This window comes from Alosa sapidissima, chromosome 19 (assembly GCF_018492685.1).
Source record: "Alosa sapidissima isolate fAloSap1 chromosome 19, fAloSap1.pri, whole genome shotgun sequence".
Lineage (NCBI taxonomy): Eukaryota > Metazoa > Chordata > Actinopteri > Clupeiformes > Clupeidae > Alosa > Alosa sapidissima.
In genome coordinates this window covers 28205973-28219174 of record NC_055975.1, presented here as the reverse complement: position 1 = coordinate 28219174, position 13202 = coordinate 28205973, and the positions used below count along the sequence as shown (strand labels likewise).

Genomic DNA, 13202 nt, shown 5'->3' with positions numbered 1-13202 from the left:
TCCCACTCTGACCTGGGAGAATAGAGAATGATGTTCCCTTCTTCCCTCCCTCCTTTCTCTCTCTCTCTCCTTTCTCTCTCTCTCTCGCCAGAGCGGGGCGAAGTAGAATTAACAACTCTTGTGGGGACGGACGTGGCATGCTGTGGTCACTCCGGCTCCCGACACGCTCTCGTCTCCGACGCACTCCCCCCCCCCCCCCGCCACCTCCCCTCCTCCTCCACTGTGATCCTGGGGCGTCATCCCCAGCCCATTAAGAGGCGGAAGGTAGCGATTCCGTCGTCACACAAAGGAGGACACTCCAAAAAATGAATAGGAACTAAAATAAATAAAAATCCCTTACACCACAAAAAAAGGGCCTCACGTTCGGAGCCATTCCCCACCCCCCTGTCCCAGTACACATCGCACAGAAGGCACACGGAGAGGTCTGTGTTGCTGGTCCTTCTTAGCGGAGAGCTTTTTTTGGTGCTGCCCTTGTTTCTTATCCTGTCTAGGTCTCCTTGTGTATGGGGGGTGGGTATGGGGGCAACTGTCTTCATTTTTCTTGAGGGGCTTCTCAGCTGGGCTGAGATGGGGGGGGGGGGGGGGGGGGGGTTCAGGACGCTCGGGGAATGAAGCAGTGCAGCAAACGTCACGCACAATGGATTTATGGGCCCTTATCAGCATGCCATTTGCATTTGTGTTGAGCTTTGCAGCAGAGGCACATTTTCTCCCCATCCTTACCTCCCTCCCTCAATCTCTCTCTCTCTCTCCATCTCCCTGCCGGGGCGGCCTTAGCTGATGCCCACAGGGTCTCCCATGCATCACTCGTTCGTTCGCTCTCTCTCCCTCTCCCCTTCTGCCGCTAAACATTCCCACTGCATCAGCCAAGACAAGGCATCAATTATAGATGCGGTGGTTTCACTGTTGCAAAATACTACTTCCAGTTGGCTTAAATAAGATTAAAAATTAAATGTTGCTTGCTGAAAAGGAATATGAGCTATTTTGGAGACGGACTACTCGGCAGGAGTGGAGCGCACAGGCCTCCATGTGGTTTCAGAGTGTATGTGTGTGTGTGCGTTGTGTGTGTGAACAGTTATATCCATGTGTCCATACTGGTATGATTATTAAATAAAATTATGACTTGGGAAGGTAGATAACATGACACTCCTGTACGTCCTGTAATGAAGGGAATTCTGTCTCTCTATACAGGCTCTGTACTGCTGCTGAAGAGTTGTAAGGAAGAGACCTTATGTACATTGAGACAGTACAGTCTGTATTGCTACTGAAGAGTTGTCCTGTGTAGACCTTATGTACATTGAGACAGTACAGTCTGTCTGTGGTGTTTACAAGCATCAACATTGCTTGTAGACACACACCCACACACACACACACACCATAGCCTGCTGTTGTTGTAGGTATCATTGCACCTGTTTAAATCTTAAACAGTGCATGCCGAGTTTGAGAAGTGGCGCGCTTCAAGAGACACGTCCCCCCTCCCCCCTCCTCCTCCTCCCTCGCTCCTCTCCTTTTCGTCAAAAAGCTCTCTGTTCACTCAATTTTTCACAGGCTTCCTCCGCCATCTCTCCAGCGCGGCGGCTCCTCTCACGCTCCTCTCTTCCGGCCCCTTGCCAATCACTCTGTGGGCACGTCAGTCCCATGAAGTGACGGATGAAGAGAGGTCTGCCCTGGTCACGCTAGGCCGGACGTCGCCGTCCCCACCCCGCTCCTCTGATCCCGCCTCATCAATAATAAACGGCTGCTTCCATTATGGGCCCCCGCGCTTCTGCCTTAAGGCTGGGACTCACACGTGTATGAGGACAGAGAGAGAGAGAGAGAGAGAGAGAGAGAGAGAGAGAGAGAGAGAGAGAGAGAGAGCGAGAGCGAGAGAGAGGGAGAGAGAGAGAGAGACTGACAAAGGAAAGGAAGACGAGTTGAGAACATGGCAGCTTTCAGACATTAGCCATCAGTTCTGCCTTTCCATCAATAACGTCTGAGACGAAAAAGGGGAAAAAAATAGAAGAGAGAAGAGAAAGTCTGTTAGTCTGCCAGCGGCTGGCTGACTGTGTTGACCACTTCAAAGCATGGGCCAGGAATGAGGCCCAGTACAGCGTCATGCCGTTCAGACCTGGGTCCCACCGTGGCCGTTACAACGTTCCACCCCCCCCCCCACAATGCACTGCGAACCTGCAGTATCCACACTGGTCGCGCACAGTACAAAACCACAGAATGGAAGCAAACCCAAGTGTACCGGAAGGCATGCACGACGAGGCATCATCCCACAGTCCGAGTGGTTAATGCGCACACACACACACGAAAGGCAGACATACATTAGCACAAACTGTAGCTAAGGGCCTCAGTGTGAGCAGTCGAACCTTCTGGCCTCGAAAACCAAAACACGTAGCAAAGCGTGGCGGGCCGAGGCGCGACATGTAAGAGCTGAGCTTCAACCACATGTATGCATACCTGTTAGGCACAGGCTCTCCACCAAAGCCTAGTTTAATAGAGGCATATATTTAGAAGCGGAGCGAAGACCTACGCGAGCCACAGACGAGACCTGGGGTGCAGATCTCAAATAATTACACGGGTGTGAGGGTGATCACTATGACAGTACAGGGGTGAACCTAAAAAAAGGCCAACAACACATCCCTACAAATATCAGTTTCATGCGCCATGGTGACCTTAACTCATCAAGCCATGGTGGCTCTTAACAGTTAGCAGGAAGTCAGTTTTACAAGCCGCACCTTAATAAGGTTTACTAATCCCTACATGAAAAGGTTATTTTCAGTTTGGGTAGATGAACATGCACCCATGGCAAAAAGAGAACAAATCCCATTGTATAGCCATATCAGCAGCATCAGGCTGTGCATTTGAGCCATTCAAACCGCAATTGCAACTGCAAATGCACTATGGCACTGAAACTCTAGCATGACCTTCTCACCTCTCCAAGGTGCATCCTCTTCTAGGCGCGCACACACACACACACACACACACACACACACACACACAGGACAGGACGAGTATTGGTAAATACTTGCATGACAATGGGCTTTGCAGTGGAGCGTGTTCGGCGCCATTGTATATTAATAGAGACCTGTGTATATAATTCATGGGCTGGATTACTTTGGTGCGACGGTCCCTGGCCACGGCTTCTCCGCACGCTTGCTTGCTCTCAGGCATGACATGTGGAATACTAACGGCACCGGACAAGTGCAGGACTGCCACAGTTTACCACTGGCCAGCCTATCGCCCATTATAATAATCTATTCAGGGATTAAAGGGGGTTTTATCTTGAAGACTATGAATAATGAATGAGGAATTTCAAAATTTAATTGCCCTGAATTAAATGATTCAAGATAATGTTTCTTTTATAAATTTGTAATGGGGCAAGGGTTGAAAAAATATATAAAAAAAACCTATATTGAATAAAAGTTTTTTTTCCCTTCTTCTTTTAAAATAGGAATGAGGAAGAACAATGGGTTGGTGACCTTGTGAACCTTTGTGGAAAGTGCTAGAAAGATCGTGGAGTGACAGGTCAGGTTGAGAAAGACAGAGCAACACCTTACACGGTTAGGGTGAAAAATGAGAGCGATTTTAATCTCTGTCCGTTCACCGCAGACAGCCGCCCGACAAGAGGTGGCTTCACCCACACACAGCTCCGCTACCCCCAACTGAAAGCAACTGCATGTTAAAACAGAATCCATGGCAGCAGACTCCTCTGGCTCTAGATAGCTATGCTTAAGGGCTGGCAACGGTACACTTCAAAAGCAGTTGGCAAGCCCTCAGTTGCTATAAACATATATACAAAGCAGCAAGATCATTCAAAAGTCTTGCAAGTTAGAGGTGTCCATCCGTATCCATAGAAAGAGCACAGGGAGTTTAGCCTTGTTAGTCACTGGTAAAGTGTCGTGTATTTATTATAAACATTCTTTTTTTTTTTTTTTTTTTACTAAACATTGCTCGAATTTAAAAATACTTTTAATACCAGACAGACCGGGCACTGACCTGGTGGCAAATTCAGACAAAAGTGTTTTACAATGAACAAAATGAACGTTCCACAGTAACAATGAAAGTAGCACAGGAACTTCTCAGCTAGAAGCTTTGCATGTCTGCAGGGGCCGCTGCACAGTAACACATGGAAGGACACATGGAGCCAGTGACACACCATTCATTATGAGACATACATATGCATACTGCCTGGACATTCTAGGTCTGTGATTGGCATTCGTTTCCTCCAATCAGGAGGCAAGTTACACAGAATGGACACTTTTGCAGTGAACCAAGTGAACTTCTGTCTCTCCTGTTTGTAACATAGATATATCTTTCTTTAAGGCTTTAAAAAAAAAAAAAAAAAAAAAAACACTAGAGATAAACAAAAAACAAGAAAAAAAAAAAAAACATTCAATGAAAACATTGAAGGTACAAGTAATGTGTTGAACACAAAGTGTCACAGATTGACACATGGTGACTAAGAGCATTTTGAATTGAGCGATCAGAGAAGAAAGCCACCTTTTCCAGTCCTGTGTCACAGTGACAAACCGCTAGTCCAAACGAGTGAAGATATCCATGACAATGACTGTGAACATATCCTAAAGATGTGTTGTGGCTCAAATATCGACTTACATCCATTACAGACAAGCTGGTAAGTAAGTAGTAAGCCTCAGTATCTAACAATAACACACTCTGCTTGTGCCCCTTGCACATCGCAAAAGAATCATGATCCTAAAAAAAAAAGAAACGGACTAATTTAGTGAGATAGCGCTGATTGTTTCCACGAGAAAAGTGCAGGTCCACTCTACTGAACCAGTCTGGGCCAACGTTCTAAAGCATTAAGGCGCTCTCTCACGCCAAGTCGCAAATTGTCTGACAAAATATCGAATCATGCTGGTATACAGCATACATCCTATACATGTGTTCTTATTGGGTCTGTACACACGCAGAACAAAATTTGTTACGCTGAAAAATAAATTTGAGACTGAGCAAATTTTATCCTTGGTGCAGAAAGACTAATAAGAACACTTGTATTTAATTACCTGGCGTTGATTTTTGTGTGAATGTCACTAAGTGTGAAAAGGCCTTTAGTATGTATGTCTTAGTCAGTCAGTAAATCAGTCAGTCCTCCAGGGCCAGTGTAAGAGGCAGTGACTGGCATCTAAAGATAGACGACATCCATACCCATAGCTGGCGTTGTCTAGGAAAAGAAAAACTGGGCCCTTGGCTTGCAGCAGCAGCAACAACTGCTAGGGTGAACAGGTCTTAAGGGAGAAACTAAAACTTCCCAGATTACTACAGGTCACTCTTCTCCTGTTCCTGCTTGTTGGCTTATAGGTCAGTGAGTGTTCAGTAACCAATCAAAAAGCTTCACGATCTGAAATCCTCGGCTGAGCCCTCCATAAGGAATACACCTGCCGGGAGGGGACGTCTTAAAACAACAGCAAAACACCTTTAAAGACAAATGACCGTCCGTAGGAACAGGAAGCGCACACAGACTGCTGACTGCATCTATATAAAAAATACAAATAAAAAACAAAAACAAAAGAACAGAAAATGTTTAAACGTTTTTGTTTCATTTTGAATTGCTAAAGTTAAATAGCCGCTCCTGTCATAATTATCCTTAGTCTTCCTGTGAGACACTTAAAGTAACACTTAAAAAGAAAAAAATAAATAAAACTGCAGTGTGTACGTACGTGTGTGTGTGTGTGTGCGTGCACGCGAGTGTGTAGGTGTGTGTGTGTGTGCACGCGAGTGTGTATGTGTGTGTACGTGTGTGTGTGTGTGTGTGTGTGTATGGGTGTGTACGTGTGTGTGTCGGATCTACAGGCATGAGGATTCTAGTCTACGTTCTCTTTGGACACATCACCAGTTCTCTTTTCGCTCAAGTCGTCCTCTTGCTGCAAGTCCAGATCCTGCAAGTCCTTCTGCACCTTCTCCTCTTTCTTCTGTATCCCTCTCTCCTTCTCCCCCTCCGGCTGCGATGCGCCGTCGGGGCTATCGGCCACCTTGCGCTCTCCGTTGAGGAGTGGCGCAACCGGCGCGTCTCCTTGCTCCCTCTTTAGCTCCTTCTCCACGCTCCTCTCCTCCTCCTCCTCTTCCTCCTCCTCCTCCTCGAGCTTGCGCAGGATGATGGGGAGCTTGGCGTCGGCGTTCTCCAGCAGGGAGATGTCACTCTCCTCGTAGAGGGGCAGCGCGGCGCCCTCGTCCAGGCGCTGCTGGAAGTGCAGCCTCTTGGCCCGGCCGCTAGCCGCTGCCCGCTCCAGGATCTCCTTCTCCGCCAGACGCAGCTTGATGGCCGTGCGCGAGTGCAGCGACAGGTCGGGCTTCTCCAGCATGGCGCGGTCCTCCTGGACACCACGCGTACACACACACACACACACACGACAGGGACAAACATATGCCCAAACACACACACACACGACAGGGACAAACATATGCCCAAACACACACACAAACACAATGGAGACAAACACACATGCCCAAACACACACACACAAACAGAGACAAACATACATGCCCAAACACACACACACACACACACAGATACGACAGGGACAAGCACACATACACACAGTTACTAGAGAAAACATTCAATGTGAGGTAAGGAGTTTGTGAACTTTGGTGTGCTTTAGAATTTGAGAGAGAGAGAGAGAGAGAGAGAGAGAGAAGAGAGGAGAGAGAGAGAGAGAGAGGAACTTCAGTAATTAAGAGGGAAAATCTGCCCTTTTTGCTGACATTCAGTCCTTCACACACACCTGGGAGGTGGTTTTGTAGGTCTTGAGCAGTAGAGAGGCACGGGTCTCCAGAAAGGTCCACAGCTTGATCTCGTTCTCCCAGCTGACGGGGAAGTCCGTGTTGCCCAGCGTGAAGATCTTATTGATGGCGTGCTCGCCCACCAGATAGTCCTTCAGCTCCTCTGCAAAAGCACACACACACACGCACACACACACACACACACACATCCCGTCATATGACATGTATACCCATTTAGACACACACACACAGCTCTCCCATTAGCAGGCTAATCATGTACTGTAGTGGAGGAGCGTGTGTTGTGGGGTGGAGCAGGTGGTGTGGGGTGGAAGGGGTAGTGTGAGTGGTGTGGGGTGGAGCAGGTGAGGTGCAGGTGGAGTGGATGGTGCAGGTGGAGTGGGTGGAGCAGGTGGTGCAGGTGGAGTTGGTGGTGCAGGTGGAGTTGGTGGTGCAGGTGGAGTGGGTGGAGCAGGTGGAGCGGTGAGGTGAGGTGCGGTGTGGTTGGGCTGTGATTGTACGGTCTGATTACAGGACCAGATAGGAGATGCAAGGAGCTGGGAATGAGCGCTTAATGGGAGCACAGCACAGCACAGCGTCCTCTCAGATCTGTTAGAGAGAGAGAGAGAGAGAGGATGAGCGAGAGAGGATGAGAGAGAGGAGGAGAGAGAGGAATGAAGGAGGGACAGAGAGATGGATAGAGAAAGAAAAAGGAGAGGAAGAGATGGATAGAGAAAAGAAGAGAGACAAACAAGAGGTTGAGAGGATAAGAGAAGGAAAAAGGGACAGTGTGATGGAGACGGAGGAGGAGAAGGAGGGATAGAGAGAAAGAAATGGAGAGAACACATACACACTGGATGGTCTGTGGTGGCTTTAAAACATTAACATACAAAGCCTGAATAATATATGGCTCCGCCTTAAGAGGTCTTGCCAGAGGACGCGGCCTCTTGCTTCCTGGGATTTATGACACGGGTCCTTCCTGTGCGCACGGATGAATATTTCACGCGCTCAGGATCGCTCCTTCGTCACATCTGCGGGACTGTCTTGATCAATTAAACACCTCTGGGATGGCTGGTGTGTGTGTGTGTGTGTGAGTTGGCCCTCGTGAGTGTTGTAGGAGTCACTGGTAGAACATGCCTTCTCGACTCTCGTTTCATGGCAGGGAGGCACGCGCGTGTGTGTGAGAGAGACCGCTTACTTACTCTGTGTGTTTGTTTGTGTGTGTGTGTGTGTGTGTGTGTGTGTGAGAGAGAGAGACCACTTACTGTGTGTGTGTGTGTGTGTGTGTGTGTGTGTGTGTGTGTGTGTGTGTGTGTGTGTGTGTGTGTGTACCTTCAGTCATGCAGAAGACACGCAGAAAGGCCAGGAGCTGAGCGGAGATGGGTGGGTCACTGCAGTGCAGGGCGAAGATGCTGGACCTGTGGAGAGAGACATGAGGAGGTCAATGTGGAGGAGGACAACACACACACACACACACACACACATAATCACACACACAACATATTCATTACATCAGGCATTCAGGGCATCATGACCAAACCAAGCTCTGGTAGTGCCACATGACCCCACCACCCCACACACCATTCCCAACAATTTTAGGACAATTTAAAAAACGGTAGAATACAGTAAGAAGTGCATCAGTGAGTGCTGTTTTTAACAGTTACGTGTCAGTTTAAGACGGCTGGTGAGTGCTAGGATCGGCAAGACTTGTTGTAAGTGGTGCTATGAGAGATGTTCTCTAAAGAGCTGGATCTTCAGGAGTTTTTTGAAAATGGAGAGGGATGTCCCTGCCCTTGTAGGAACTGGCAGTGTGTTCCACCAATGAGGAACAACAGATGAGAAAAGTTTGGATTGGCCTGAGCGTACCGGTGGTAGAGCTAGACGTCGTTCGTCTGAGGAGCGCAGCGGTCTGGAGGTAGCGTATGTCTGTATGCGGGCATTCAAGTAGGCGGGAGCAGAACCGGAGACTACTTTGTAGGCAAGCGTTAGAGACTTGAATTTGATGCGGGCCGCCATAGGTAGCCAGTGTAGCTGGATGAGCAGCGGGGTAACATGTGCCCTTTTGGGTTGGTTTTAGACCAGGCGCGCCGCCGCGTTCTGGATCATCTGAAGGGGTTTCACTGCGCAGGCTGGGAGACCTGTCAGGAGGGCGTTGCAGTAGTCGAGTCGTGAGATGACTATTGCCTGAGCCAGAAGTTGGGTAGCATCTCAGTCAAGTAAGTCCTGACTTTCCGTATGTTGTAAAGTGCGAAACGGCATGACCGGGTGACTGAGGCAACATGATCTGAGAAGGTTAGTTGGTTGTCGAGAACAACTCCTAGATTTCTTGCAGTCCTGGTTGGTGAAACTGACAGGGAGTCAAATTTGGTGTTGATGTCGTGGTGTATGGTAGGTTTAGCTGGGAGGACCAGCAGTTCAGTCTTTGAGAGGTTCAGCTGGAGGTGGTGTGCCTTCATCCATGTAGCTATGTCTGAGAGGCAATCCAAGATCTGTGCTGAAACCAAGGGGTCATCAGGTGGAAAGGACAGATAGAGCTGTGTGTCGTCTGCATAGCAGTGGTATGAGAAGCCATGCGAACGGATAATCTGTCCCAAGGACGTGGTGTAGATAATAAAGAGAAGGGGGCCCAGCACTGAGCCCTGGGGGACCCCTGTGGTGAGATGGTGAGGTGCAGATAGCTGACCAAGCCATGACACGTTAAATGAGCATCCTGTGAGGTAGGATTCAAACCAGGAGAGAGCAGAACCGGAGATTCCCATGTTAGCGAGTATAGAGAGAAGGATGCGGTGATTAACCGTGTCAAAGGCAGCCGATAAATCAAGAAAAATGAGTACTGATGTCCGAGCGGTCGCCCTGGCTTCTTTTAAGGCTTCTGTTACAGACAGCAGAGCCATTTCGGTAGAGTGGTCGCTTTTGAACCCAGACTAATTTGGATCCAGAAGGTTGTTCTGTGAAAGGAAGTCAGAGACCTGTTTGGAGACTGCTCATTTAATGCCTTTGGATAGGAAAGGCAGGAGTGAGACAGGGCGGTAGTTCTCGACTTGAGCAGGGTTGAGAGAAGCTTTCTTAAGTAACGGTGTTACCTGGGCCATTTTGAACGCTGTTGGAAATGTGCCGGAGGTTAGCGAGGCATTGATCACATGTGTGATAGCTGGTGTGATGGTCGGGCTGATGGACTGAAGTAGGTATAGGATCCAGCGAGCATGTGGTAGGACGGCTACATATTAGGAGTCTAGATACTTCACTCTGGGAGAGAGGCGCGAATGCTGAAAAAGATGTTCCAGCAGCCCCTAGAGGTTGTAGGAGTGCGGTATCTGCTCACTCACACACACACACTAACTCCGCCCCATCCCTCAAAGAGAACTGTATTACAGTTCAATTATCTCCAACAGGATTGGCAGAGAGGTGCTAATGGTAGTCAGGTGCTGTAACCCCCTTCCCCCAACACACACACACACACACACACACACACACACACACACACACACACACACAACAAACCCACTGCTTGACATCTGATTGATCTGAAGTGAAGAGGCCAGTGAACCTGATGCATTTTTAAAAACATAACCTGATGCATTTTTAAAAACATGCTCAATCATTTATAATTTAGTCTTTAATTACTAAGGCAGATCAGCACACACACACACACACACACAACATTCTAGTCTTATTGCACGCGTACACACACACACAACCTTCTAGTCTTATTGCACGCGCACACACACACAACCTTCTAGTCTTATTGCACACGCACACACGCACACACGCACACACACACACACACACACACACACCCTATGCTTCAGCCTGCATCCCTGTCTCCCCCCACTCTCCTCCTCCTCCTGTCCTGGCTGCTGTCATAGCTGAGGGGAATTTAAGAAGGGCAATATTTTCATGCCTTTCGCTGTATTGATCAGTGACAGACAGCCCAGTAATATTGCGCTACAAAATGCATTACAGAGCTTTCGCAGGCATATAATTTAATTACCCCACTCACCCCCACCATACACACACACACAAGTCCTATATAAAAGTGTGAATCTGTAAGGCGGTTTAACCCTGAACTCTCCACACATAGATAGATAAAGCACTATTCTGTATGCGGTTTTCATATTACATTGTTTCTCATAGTGACCGCATTTTTTGTATTGCCCCCCCCCCCTAACGTAAGACAAACGCAAACTCCATCTTCACGGCATGTTGCTCATTAAAGAATCAGATGTAATCCATCAAGCACACAGCTGATGGCCCATCCTGTGGACTCCCTCTCTCTGTCTGATATCCCCCAGTTTCCCTCAGGTTAAAAAGAAAGAAAAGAAAAAAAGGCCTTCCATCCACCCGGCACTCGAAGTGCCACACAACAAAGGGCATGAGAAGAGCGCCGACCCCGCCATCTAATTAAATTATAGTGTGGAATTTAGAATACGATCAATAAGAGATTAAAAGCGGCTTATTAAAAATGTCAAGAGGGAGAGTGTGTGTGTGTTTGATTAGGCTAATGATAAAATGATGAGGCTCTCTCCTGGAGAATGTCACAGTGCTTTGCGAGCGCACAGGCCATTTCATCCACAACATTAGGAAGAGAGATCTCAGAATTCCTGTCCGTTATTAAGTGCTGCTGGGATACGTTCAGCACTACACAATAACACCAGTGTTTCCCACAGAATTGGATTCAATTTGTGGCGGTAGCTGACTTGGAAACGGGGGGTATTAAGATCGTCTTGGTAGTGTATAGGTCTAGGCCTAATTGAGTGCACTTTAAGACGTTTGAGGGAACCTTTGCAATTGTAACACAGTTGAAAGGCTGCTGATGTGTGGATGCAATTCATAACGTTTTCTACATAGTTAAAATAAAGGTTTGTACTTCTCCTTGGGACAAGCACTTTTGAATTTTGGAAAACACTTTTCCATTTACATCGGGATTTTGCAAACATTCAGTGTCAGAGTCAATAAAATGAGCCCTTCAACGAAATTGACAAGCAGCTGTAAGTAGGCTAAGCATGCTAAATTCGACATCCAAACAGTATTCTAACGTTAGCTTTGAGATACTGCTTGATTTCATAACTTAAATTATTTTAGTCTCTTCAATGTAGCCTACTATGTTGTGATAAGACCTTAGCAGAGTTCACTTTAATGCAGCAGTTTTGAACAAATTTGCGCAGCATGGTCACGATGCTAAGCGGATTTAATAGAAATTTAGCCAGACGTCTTCTATGCAATGCTTCTATGTGGCAACAACAATCCTTCAACAATCGTGAATATTTTGTTAAATGCACATGCAGAGGAGGGGCAGCGGGCTACGAGAGAGAGCGGGGCGGGGCAAGGAAAGGCTGCGTGCGTAAAAAGCGCAGCTCAATGGCAATGCAAGGATTTGACCTTATATTTAATTTAAATTAAATTAAATTATTTATTTTACAATTACAATTTAAATGAAATTAAATGAAATTAAATGAAATTAAATTAAACATAGAATACTAATCTGTGGCGGTGGCGCCCCGCCACAGATTAGTCAATGTATGGGAAACACTGAACACAGTGTGCCCACTCCATAGAAGAGGACCAACCTATGCATAGGCATCTGCTGAAAAAAGATGGTATAACTTTTATTAACCATTCATTCTCTTTACATGGTGTGTTGTGCTTGGCTACTTAAAGGTGCTCTAAGCGATACCATGCGTTTTTTAGGCTAAAACATTTTATGTCACTTACTGCAAACAGCACCTAACCAACCGCTAGCTGTCTGTGTCCTGAATAACACTGTAAAAAAACGCGATCTCTGTGGACAGCACAGGCTCCAAAAACGGCAACAAAAACAACCTGGGCAAACCTAGCCCATAAAAACATAACAAACTGTTCCAGCAAATCACAAACGAGATGTGCGTTTAGGAGAGTTTCAATTGCCCGGGAGCAGCACGGGAGGGAGGGGGAGGAAGTAGCGAGCTAGCTCTCTGTTTTGTTTGAAAGACAACAGAAGTGACGTTACCCAGCATCGCTTAGAGCGCCTTTAATTACATTCTGATTCACCGTGAAATGTATTGTGCTTGCTCCAGTGATATACACATGCTTAATTTAATGATCCTCATTATAATGATTAGAGACATCAGTGGGTGAGAGGCAGTACCAAAGCCAGAGTGCACATGGCTTCTGAATCATGTCAGTACCAAAGCCAGAGTAGAGTGCACATGGCTTATGAATCAAGTCAGTACCAAAGAGCAGAGTGCACATGGCTTCTGAATCATGTCAGTACCAAAGCCAGAGTGCACATGGCTTCTGAATCATGTTAGTGTTTCTTTGTTTTTTTTGCCCAAATTGTTCAAAGAATGTGAACACACCTCTGAACTCAGAGAGCAGTTAGAGGGGACAGATGTGGCCCCTATGTGGCCCTAAACCCCCGTACCCAGCATTCCCAGGTTACTGCCACATCCAGTGATCCAGTGGGCAGAGAGGGCGATGGACAAAGTTGCTATGTGGTGTTAGTT

General features: G+C 47.2%; 1 protein-coding gene across 1 annotated transcript in view; it reads right to left on the bottom strand.

The window, feature by feature from the left end:
- Positions 1-3546: 3546 nt before the first annotated feature.
- The window catches only part of setd3 (SET domain containing 3, actin histidine methyltransferase), a 36774-nt gene continuing 27118 nt past the window's right edge, over positions 3547-13202 (bottom strand). Inside the window, exons 11-13 of the mRNA XM_042073219.1 lie at positions 8053-8145; positions 6726-6886; positions 3547-6317 (exon numbers count right to left, since the gene is read on the bottom strand). Of these exons, the coding sequence (XP_041929153.1) occupies positions 5808-6317; positions 6726-6886; positions 8053-8145 (764 nt within the window). The 3' untranslated portion in view covers positions 3547-5807. The remainder of the gene's footprint in view (positions 6318-6725; positions 6887-8052; positions 8146-13202) is intronic.